The sequence below is a fragment of the Vigna radiata genome, chromosome 11 (genome assembly GCF_000741045.1).
Source record: "Vigna radiata var. radiata cultivar VC1973A chromosome 11, Vradiata_ver6, whole genome shotgun sequence".
In the NCBI taxonomy this organism is placed as follows: domain Eukaryota; kingdom Viridiplantae; phylum Streptophyta; class Magnoliopsida; order Fabales; family Fabaceae; genus Vigna; species Vigna radiata.
In genome coordinates, this window is record NC_028361.1 from 15593221 (window position 1) to 15604988 (window position 11768).

The 11768-nt window shown below is 32.1% G+C and overlaps 1 protein-coding gene across 1 annotated transcript; it reads left to right on the plus strand.

Moving 5' to 3' along the window:
• The first annotated feature begins 9189 nt into the window (after nucleotides 1-9189).
• On the plus strand, nucleotides 9190-10466 carry LOC106777357 (thioredoxin H2). The gene is made up of 3 exons (XM_014664936.2): nucleotides 9190-9369; nucleotides 9443-9565; nucleotides 10089-10466. The coding sequence occupies exons 1-3, from the start codon at nucleotides 9241-9243 to the stop codon at nucleotides 10221-10223; spliced, it is 387 nt and encodes a 128-aa protein (XP_014520422.1). The 5' UTR covers nucleotides 9190-9240; the 3' UTR covers nucleotides 10224-10466.
• The last annotated feature ends 1302 nt before the right edge of the window (nucleotides 10467-11768 follow it).

Consider the following 11768-nt stretch of genomic DNA (forward strand, 5'->3'; position numbering starts at 1 on the left):
TAAGACTGAAATTGAATCAATTCAGAAAAATAATAGTTGGACCTTAGTAGATCTACCTAAAGGAGCAAAACCCATTGGTTGTAAGTGGATCTTTAAGAAAAAATATCATCTTGATGGATCTATAGAGAAGTATAAGGCAAGATTAGTAGCAAAAGGTTTTACTCAAAAACAGAACATAGATTACTTTGATACTTTTTCCCTTATGACTAGAATTTCCTCTATTAGAGTATTGTTAGCCTTAGCAGCAATCCATAAGCTAGTGATACACCAAATGGATGTTAAAACTGCCCTTTTGAATGGTGATTTAGAGGAGGAAATTTATATGACTCAACCTGAAGGTTGTGTTATACCTAGTCAAGAGAATAAGGTATGTAAACTTTTAAAATCTTTGTATAGGTTGAAACAAGCACCAAAATAGTGGCATGAAAAACTTGATAATGTATTGCTATGTGATGGTTTTTCACCTAATAATAGTGATAAATGTGTGTACTCTAAATTTGAAAAAGGTGATTGTGTCATTATATGTTTGTATGTGGATGACATGTTAAATTTTGGTACATGTAATGAGATTGTTGCTATAACTAAACTGTTTCTTGGATCGAACTTTGAAATGAAAGACATGGGTGAAGTCAATGTAATTTTAGGTGTTAGAATCATGAGGAAGGGAGATAGTATTTTACTATCCCAAGAACAATGCATTGAGAAACTTCTTAAGAAGTTTGGGTATTATGATTTCAAACCCGTGAGTACCCCTTATGATGCTAACTCTAAATTAATGAAAAATAGAGGAGACTGAGTAGGTAAACTGAGTAGGTACACTCAATGTCCAAATCAATAACATTGAGATGCACTTTTCAGGCTTATGAGATACTTAAGAGGTTCAATGGATTATGCCATTGAATACAGTGGATTCCCTGCTATACTAGAAGGGTACAATGATGCTAACTGGATCTCTAATTCAGATGAGACAAAATCCACTAGTGGTTATGTATTCACACTTGAGGGTGGTGCAATTACATGAAGATCAGCCAGACAAAAAATTATTGCAAGATCAACAATGGAATCTGAGTTTGTCACTCTTGAGATGATTGATAGTGAGGTTGAGTGGTTGAAAAACTTCTTAGCAAACAATTCTCCAGGAATGAAACCAACCCCATCGGTGTCAATACACTGTGATTGCCAATCGACAATAACTATAGCTAAAAACAAGAATTACAATGGAAAGAATAGACATATACAATTGAGACACAATTTGGTGAAGTAGCTACTAAAGAGTGGAACTATTTCCATTGACTATGTGAAGTCAGAACGAAATCTAGTAGATCCTCTGACAAAACCCTTGGGAAAAAAATATGATCTTAGAAACATCAAGGGGAATGAGACTTAAGCCATTGACAAACAAACAAGTGATGGTAACCCAACCTTTGTGATTGGAGATCCCATGAATAAGGTTCATATGGGTAAAAACAAGTCACTTGTTAGTTCTGATAACACTAATTTGATTTTAAGTTAAATATGTCCATTCCTATGGTGTGTGTGTGAAAGTGCTACAGACTACATTATTGAGAGGTTAAACTTTGTAATTAATCAAAGTTTTTAATGATCTTCATATCCCTTAAGAGTGGTGTATGATTTGCAGTATACACTTGATGAAATCATCTATATGAGTGTCAAGTGGGGCCGCTTGCATGAGATCTTGGCATGATCTCTAGATCATTCATGAATACCGGGCACACGCATGGCCTAGTAAGCGCATCACAACGATAACAACAAGGATTGTGGGGGTTTACTATGATTAATAAACCTCTAACACACTCAAGTATCTTTGGTTCATATAGCTTGCTATACCAACTATATTGTGTGTTAAGTTTCATGATCTAGGACCGGTTCATATAGCTTGCTATACCAGCTCTGATGAATTACATCTTATAAAACCCAAGATTTTCTTCTTTACTTTCTTCCAATCTTTGCTTCCTATCTTTTGCAATATGTGGAGGATTGTTATTATTTTAATATAATATAATATTGCAAAAGCTTTGGATGGGCATTTGCAGAAGCCGTCAAATGCGGAAGCTTTTTCTCGAGCTTGGACCACAAGTTTTGCTTCTAAACGTTTTGATTTCAAACTTCCTATATGCATGCTCCCAACATCACTTTTGGTGTGCAACGTTCATGTTTGTTTCCAACGTGCTTTTTTCTCTCCACAACCACCGAAAGTCTCGTGCCTTGTTGCCAACGTTTGCTTTGTTGCAACATTAATATTTATTAAAATATTATTTTTTTCTAAAAGATATTTTAGATTTTTGGATCATGGGCCTGATCCATGGACTCTATAAATAGAGCACTCCATTCACTCCAAAATCATTATCAGAATCATTCTTCTCTTTATTCTGGGTTTATTTTATTCTCTCTAAAGAGATCTTTGCTAGTTTTGAGATCTTTAGAAATTCTGAGAAGTTCCTGTTGTATTATGGAGACTTGCGCAATACACCGCGGATAAGTCTTTAAGGACAGTGATCTACACACCTCAGGAAATATTTTTTTCGTGATTCTGTCAGCTTATTACAACCAAAATCACTTCACCTACATGACAATTTTTCTAAAATGTAGAGACTAAATAATTTATAATTTACATTAAAAATAAAACACAATTTTTTATAATAATTTAAAAATAAAAAACATAATCAGACTAAAATAAAACTATTTTTTTACGTGAATATCATACTCTCTGGAATCTTATTCATATTTCTACTATCCTATACTATCCTTTTATTTTTGTGGTAATACTAATTTCCTTCCTTCCCAATATCGTCAACCTAAAAAAGCCTTGCTCTTTCTATTTTGCTTCTCACTTTTTTTTTCATGTGCTTGTTATTTTTCCACCTGCCTTTTCTCCCATTATTATTAAACCTGTCAATTTGGTTATTATTATATGGTTTCATCCGGACTCATGTGAATTAAAGTAAAAAAAAAAAAAAAACCTACAAGACTAAAAAAATCCCTAAAAAAAACCTCACAAAATCAAACTATCTACAAAAACCATGTAGATCAAGACTAGCTCATGAGTCTCTTAACAAAAAAAAAAAAATCTCATTTTGAATACAAGAAATAACATATTGAACTATTAAACTATCACATAAATTAAATTACAACATATTAAATTATCATCATATTATAAAATTACAACATATTAAAATATATATTTATAACTGAATAGTTTATAAACAGATTTAAAATTTTATTTATATTTATTTTTAGGTTTAATACATTATTTGGTCCCTACTTGTAGGGATTTGGTTCAAAATGATCCTATGTTTTAAAAAAGTTTAGTAAAGTCCCATAATTTTTTAAAAAATGTTCAATCAAGTCTTTTTCGCTCACGTCGTTATAAACTTAAGAGTGCAAATGCTAGTGTGGCACAACTTTACTGAGTTGTGAAGTTTAATGAATATGTGGCATGTTGCACTGTGTAAATATTTTAAAAATTTTAAAATGACGTAATTAGGTGGCACATTACTTTTTGCTACTTGTTTTGATCACAACGAAGGCACTTGAAGTTGCAGCACCGCCACCGCCACAACCATCGCACCTCCAGGGCCACCACCTATTTCTTCCGAATCGGCAACAATACCTTCCACAACCCCCGAATCGATTGTCATCGATTCCGATCCCAAATCTTCCACATCACTAGAACCAAACCCTAACTCTAGCAAGCCTTCACCCTCGAAGGAACAACACCACCGAGACCTATTTAACCACGTCGAAGCCTACCTTGCGAAACGCAACGGTGTCGACAAGCTCCTCAAGAATGATTTGTTTGCCATTATTGCTTGATTCCATAATGTTAAACATTATGCACTCATATGCATAAACATTCTGAAGAATTTTAATATGTAGCAAAGAATATGTGGCTATATTTTCAAGAGGGAAAAGTCATATTCATGTTTTAAGATGGAACAAATATACCTCTATAAATTTCTTGGCTCATGATGAAGATATTAAATTACTCACTACTACAAAAATCATATTTTATGACGTACAAAAACGAACTATGACGTACATACTTTTGTAAGTTATAATAGATCTACACATTTTATGATGCAGCAAAAATTTACATCATGATAACCTGAACATATTATGATGCAGTTTCTAAAATCAGTCCATTCTTTTTTATATGAATATTGAAGAAAATTGTTTCGAATATTGAGTAAAATTATCTATGTTCACATTNATTAGANTTATTTCTTTTTTTATAGACCTNTTAGGTGAACATAGATAATTTTACTCAATATCAATTCNAAACAATTTTCTCCAATATTCATATAAAAAAAATGGACTGATTTTAGAAACAGTGTCATAATATGTTTAGATAACGTAAATTTTTGCTACGTCATAAAATATGTAGACCTATTATAACGTACAAAACTATGTACGTCATAGTTCGTTTTTGTACGTNATAAAATATGATTTTTGTACTATACGGGTGACGTTAATGGGACGTCGGTTTTTTGCAGGTGCGACGTCGATATAGACGTCGGTTCAGATAAAAGAACGACGACTATAAAGACATCAGACAATGCACTAACCGACGTCTAAGACGTCGGTCCGTAACACATTCGACGTCTATAAAGTCGTCAAACATTGCCTTAACCGACGTCTTTCCGCCATATAGACTTCGGTTTGTACATTAACCTACGTCTATGAAGTGATCGTTGTGTTTTGGTGCGGTTCTTGTCGTGTCTTGGGGTAGCAAGTACCACCTCCTTCCTTTGCTAGTTTCTTCATAAGAAAAAGTTGCGTCTATTGAATTTCTCATGGCATTTCAACCCAAAGACAAACTTGGATCGTTGCCTAGGTCCATTCCGACCGCCAATGAAAAAGAATACGGTGTATTCTCACCGTATACTTTTTCGTGTATTGCCAACGAAAAAGAATACGGTGAGAATGCGGTGTATTCTCATCGTATACTTTTTCGTTGGCGGTCGGAATGGACAAAGGCAACAACCCAAGTTCGTCCTTGGATTGAAATGCCGTGAGAAATAAAAAAAACAAAAGTTTTCCTTACGAGGAAACTAGCAAAGAGAGAAGGTGCACTACGCTACACAAAGACACAACAAAAAAAATCGCACCAAAACACTACGAAAAGGCAGAGGAGAGGAAACTTACCTGGAAAATGCAGAGCAGTGGTGAAAAAAGGCAAAGACGATGTGTTGGTTCGCCAACTGCTAGTTCAAAGTGTAATTTAACAAGAAATTGGACGTCTGTTGTACACCTAACCGACGTCTAAAATAGAAAATACGTCGGACGCCTGACGAATGTGACGTCCATTCGATTTAAAAGTTAATATTTTTTGTTGTATAAAGACGTCGGCTTGGTAGGAAGAGACGTCTCGTGGGCAGAACGAATGACTTTACACATACCTGGTAGGATTTTTGACGTCTATTCACCTGCCTAGCAGACTTATAGGCATTAGTTAGAAGTGCACTGACATCTATATTTCTGATAGGTAGGTCGACATCATTAATTTCCGCCATATACACGTCGGGGTCCCAAACTAACCGACGTCTATAAGGCTAAAGGAAATGACTTTTCACCTAATGGTCAGAAATATAGACATCAGGTTTGAAGGGTCGATGTCTAAAATTCTATAGGCGTCGGAGATAGACCTAAAGGATACCTATATTGCCAACTTATTTACGGAAATGCCACCAGTCATCAATATACGTCGCGGATATCCTTAACCGACGTCTACTGTGTGACGTTAAACAACGTTTTTCCACTAGTAGTTTGTTCATTCATAATAAGATTTCTTCATTTCACATTATAATTTTTATTTAATTATAATGTAACAACAATAACTCAGTTCAAACTTTGCTTACACATTCTCTGTTTTCTTGTATCTTTTAGGTGGAGAGATCTTCAATGCTTAATATTGTCCACAACCAGCTTTTCTGTCTTTCTCTCTTACACACAAACAAATAAACATTGTTATCTTCCTATGTACCATGCATGTGCCTTCATATATGAAGAAATAAGGGTGCTCACAAAAGGATAAAATTAATATAAAATCATAATATATATATATATATATATATATATATATATATATATATATATATATATATATTAAAAAGAATCTTGAATTAATGTATTTTTATGAAAAGTGTGAAACTTTTTTCCAACAAATAAACAAACTTTACTTCAATTATTTGTTCTCCTTTCGATTAATTCTGCGTGTTAAAAAAATATCACCATTCTATATCATATTATATTTATTTAAATAAAATTAAATCTATGCACACTATGTATAAATAAAGTATCTTATCATTTATATACTAATGTGAAAAGTTTCAAATATTATATAAATGTGTTAAAATTTCATATCGATTAACAATAACGAATTTAGAATATATAACTTAATTTTATAAGATTAAATTTGATTTAAAGTTAAAAAATAAAAGATAAGTGATTATATATATTAAACATGTAAGAATTTAGAAAATAAAATATTAGAATAGATAAGTGTATTAAAATAATGAGATCGAGTATTTTATATTAAAATAATCGTATAATATAAATAGAAATCTCTAAAGTTCGTCTCATTATCTAAATACATTCTATCTTTCTAAAACAATATTCTCTTCCATTTCTCTTACATATCTCTAACTTTTCTCACGTTTGCAGCCTCTGTTTGACGATCAGGAAGTACCTAGGCAATCACTATGTCAAGGGCTACAAATCTGACCGATCAATTGGACGAATCGAGCAGGTAAGCGATTAACCTTGTTCTCTAGCGTCTAGGGTTCTTGATCCTGCGATATGATTTTGTTTGTATGGATCAAGAGTTTCTTTCCTTTAATTCCTGAATCAAATTAGGTTCTAAAGGTTCTCTTCTATCACCAATCGGTGATTTGTAGGTGTTTTTAGAGATTCCTTGCGGGCAAGTCACGCTCGAAGTGTTTTCTAGATCGATGTGAGTTTTCTAAAGGTAAAGGAAGCTAGTTTACTACTTTGAATAGAAATTTATGGTGTGAGTTTGATGATTTTGATAATTAAATTATTGGAGTTGGAAAATGTGACTTTGTGTGAGTAGTAATTTAGTGAAAATAGTAATTCATGTGCGAAATCTGTTGTATGTATGTTTGTGATGTTGGAGTTTATGTGGATTAAGTGAACTGTGCTAATTGAACTGTTAAAAGAGTAATGTTAATTGTAGTTGTTTTGGTCAAAATTGGGGTTTAGTGTAGAAAATTGGTGAGCTAGGGTGGGAGAAATGATTTGATGAATTGAAGGTTAGTTATGAACTGGTTGAATGCAGGTTTGATACCTTGGAGAAGTAGAAATCTGAGTTATAGATAGTTGGTGGAAATGAGGTAGAATTCTACTCATGTTGAAACTCAATTTGGAGGAAGGGAGGTAGTAAAAACTTGAGTTTGGAGTTCTGTGTGCAAATGGTCAGTTTCAAAAGTCTTGGTAAGTCATTTGGGACTTGTTAGAGGCCCTAAGTTAATTGAAATTGTGCCATAAATGGTAGAATTCAGTTTGGGTCCCTAAGTTAAGTTTTTGAGAGTTTTTGGGTGAGATTTTGAGTTCCCTTGTTTAGATTTAGGTTAGAAGTGTTTAGACAACCTTGGTTAGGTATAATTAGGTATATAACACAACCTAGGAGGGTTAGAAGTTGAGAAAAATAGTTGGAATTGGTAAACTTGGTGTCGGTCGCGTAATTCTGCAGATTTTGATATGCTAAGCGAGTGAGTTGAGGGTCTGGTCCATTGTCTGGTAGGTTTCGCTTAGCGAAGGTATGCACTGAGTGATTGGTTCAAATTTTAGATTACTCTTTAATTCCTTGTTCTAGTTTGATTCAAATGAAGTTTTAGGATCCATTGTGAAGCATGTATGAATGTGTATTGTGGTATGTGATTGATTATGTCATGAATTATGTTTCAAAATGAAAGTATGGTTTCATAGTGGTGAAAGTAAAGTTCCAAAGTAGAATCTCTTGGTAAGATTCAAGTGTATTTTAGAATGAATGCAGGAGCTCAGTCTTGGCGGTTATCTTGAAACTCCAATGGTCTTTCATTCTCACATAGAGAGGATTGGTTCATGTCGTGAGGAGTAATAGGAAGTCTTAGTCTTGGAGGCTTCTAGTATGCTCCAAAGCCTGGAACAGACTAACCTCGTGAGTGTGGTAGGATGAAACTCATTGGCAATGATTTTGCAAAGCAGTAAAAGTCATCACGAGTGTCCGACCCGTCATAGCTCGATAATCATTCTATGTCCTGACAGTCAAAGTCAGTGTTGTGTCATGCATAGAGTCTTAATGGTTTAATTGATGAGTATGTTGATTTATCTTTTATTTAAACTAGCTTACCCTATTGTTTGTGTTTGTGTTTTGTATGTATTGGTGTTCCTTCCTTTGCAATGATCAGATGAGATGTCTCTTGTGCAAACTTTGGATGGCGGTGATACAACAACTTAGTCTAATTAGAATTTTTATTATGTATAGTTTTAGAATACTTATATGTATATAAAGTTTTAAATTTTATAATTAGTTTGAATAATTGTAAAGTTAATACTTTATACTATAGTTGGATAACTGTTCTATCTTATCATGATGACTTTTCTATATAGTTTTGTATTATCTTCTATATAGTTTTGTATTATATTTTTGGGATTGCAAAAACTCATTTTTTGAAATATTAAATGTACGTTTCTTAATTGATTAAAAGTTTGTATGCTCTAAATTTTATCTATTGAATCTTTCATAATATTTGACAAATATTAGCCAACGCAAAATAGTATCTCAGATGATATGTTAACCTGAAGTTACAAGAAGAAATTCATGTGATTAATCAAACGATTAATATATATGTTCCACTGTGAAATACTAAACACCATCCATGATTGAAACATTTCCCAAACATTAAAAATGTGTTCTTTTCTCTCAATCCAATCATAAGTGATATATATATATATATATATATATATATATATATATATATATATTCACTAACTTAACTTCGGGTATTATCCGGCACTGGTAGTGATGTAGGGTAACTGTCCATTCGAGCACTCACTAGCATGGCGGTTAGCAGAGAATCCTATACGTTTAAAAAGCTCATAAAATTCTGTGTACTTTTCTAGTCCTATAAATGAGGTTTTCCTTAAAGCTTTCAATCATCCAAAGTAAGAAGCAACATTCTTCAAACTAGACTGTTGATAAAGGTTGGTTTTCTTAAGATGGGTGCCAACTTATCAAACATGGAGAATGCTCATAAATCATCCAACTCATCCTGCCACATTCTCACCTTCCATTCTACTGCTAAATGGAAGGCTCATTTTGATGCCTCCAAAGAAATTAACAAGTTGGTATGTATCTACAATCCTTAGTTAGTTTCTCTCTTTTCTATTATTCATCATTTGTTTTACCATTTTCCTGAAGATGGTGATCGATTTCACTGCTACATGGTGTGGACCTTGCAAACAAATGGACCCAGTTATCCGAGACTTTGCTGCAAAGTACACCAACGTCGAATTTATCAAAATTGATGTGGATGAATTGATGGTATTCATTATTTGTCTTTTCTTTCACTCTACGTATGACTCTTTAAGATAAACATCATATACTTGCATTGCACATTATTGAAAAAACTATACTTTAGTTTTAATTTAATTTTACAAAACTAATTTACAATATAATTTGCTTATATAACAAAAACTCAACTTAACCTTTATTTAATATAAATTCTTTAATATATTTTATACTGAGATATATACGTTTTGGATGTAAAACTAGAAATTAATAGATATTTGATAATAGTCCAATAATCAGTTCTATAAATAAAATTAACAAACAACAAATTTTTCTAGATTTTAAAATCAAACTCTAATATATTATATTAAAATATAAATTTTAACATTATTCAATCTTACAAAACATATTTAGAATTATATTTACTTATATATTATAATATAAATTTATGTAATTTATAAGCAATATAAGATCTCCAATCCAACCCACAACAGACGTGTAATATTATTGATAATTAATCTCAACATTAATTCATGTATGTTTTAATCTGTAACAGGGGGTCTCTCAAGAATTTCAGGTGCAGGCGATGCCAACGTTCATATTGATGAAGAAAGGAAAAGTTGTTGATAAGGTGGTGGGAGCTAAAAGGGAAGAGTTGCAAAAGCTTATAGAGAAGCATCTGAATGTGTGATCTTTCATGGCTATTGACCTGTAAAGAGGAATAAAGACAAATTCTTCAATATCAACTGCCATACCCCATTATCATGTAAAATGGACTTATGTGTGCTTAGCATTTATATATGTGTGAACCTTTTGATCAGAAATCTTTCAAGTCTGAAATAATTTATGTAACCAAAATGCTGAAAATTTGACCTTTGGGGTTTTGAAAGACATTAATGGCACACCAGCCTAGGTTAATTTCAAAATTATTCTACAATGTGCCCTTTACATAGTTGGAATTTTTAAGTTTCAATGTGCCCTTTCCGAAAAATTTTTAAGTTTCAAGTTTTTTCAAAATTTTATTGTTTTAACTCAAGAATGTTATATTATTATAATACTAACGTTTTGCATAAACAAAAATACACCAAAGTCATATTAACTCAATAATGAAAAGAATAATTTAAAAAAAATATACAGAAAAAGTGAAAATAAAATTATATAAAGGGTTAAATATGTTTTTAGTCCCTATACTTTGGAGCGATTTTGGTTTTAGTCCCTCTTTCAAACTAAGGTACAATTAATCCTTCAACTTTAGAAAACTCTGGTTTTAGTCTTTTTTATCAAATTTTTTTAACTTTATTTGCTGTTTTAAGCACGTTTCATTATAGCATTTGGATTGTTTACACTTTTTGACACATTTTTGCTTCAATGTTAACTAAGAAACGCGTTTGAAACAACAAATAAAGTTAAAAAAATTTGGTAAAAAGGACTAAAACCAGAGTTTTCTAAAGTTGAAGGACTAAATTGTACCTTAGTTTGAAATAGGAACTAAAACCAAAATCGCCCCAAAATATAAGGACTAAAAACATATTTAACCCTTATATAAAATAAGTAAAACTTATATATATTTAATGATAAAAAAATATGTATGTCTTATATAATGAATAGAACTGACAAATTAGTCTGTGAACGCCAATCCGATGGAATACCTAAATACTTTATGGTAATCCCACACACGTGTAGTTTTGTTCTTTTTTTTTAATCATTCGTCATGTCTCTATTTAGGGTGAGAATCTAAAATTATTCATTTTCTTTTTTTTTTTTTTGTTTCAATTGAGTCTTATCTTGTGAAAATTGTAACAATTATATTCCTATCGTTAAATTGGGTCCAACAGTATTATAGTTAAATTGACGTGGAATGGTTATCTTGATTTTTAAATGACGCAAACTTCATTAGTTGGTGTATGTGATTCTCATATGTCTATTTTGTTTTTTTTAAGGAAATTGAAAAACATAAATTAAACATTGGGAATAAATTTCAGAAATTGGGGATTGAATTTGTTAAAATCAAGGATTGGGAAAAAGGTAATGAGATTCTAGGGTTCATACAAATTGGGAACCAATTTCACAAATTGGGGATTGAATTTGGGAAATCAGGGTTCAATCGCAGGTGACATTGAGAGAGTCGTGAGGTATCCATCACGTGGTCGTTAGAGGTGAATCTGAACAAAGTTTAGTAAATGTTTGTTTTTTGTTGAGTTTTTTTATGGTCATATGTTGTAGTATTTTGATTGCG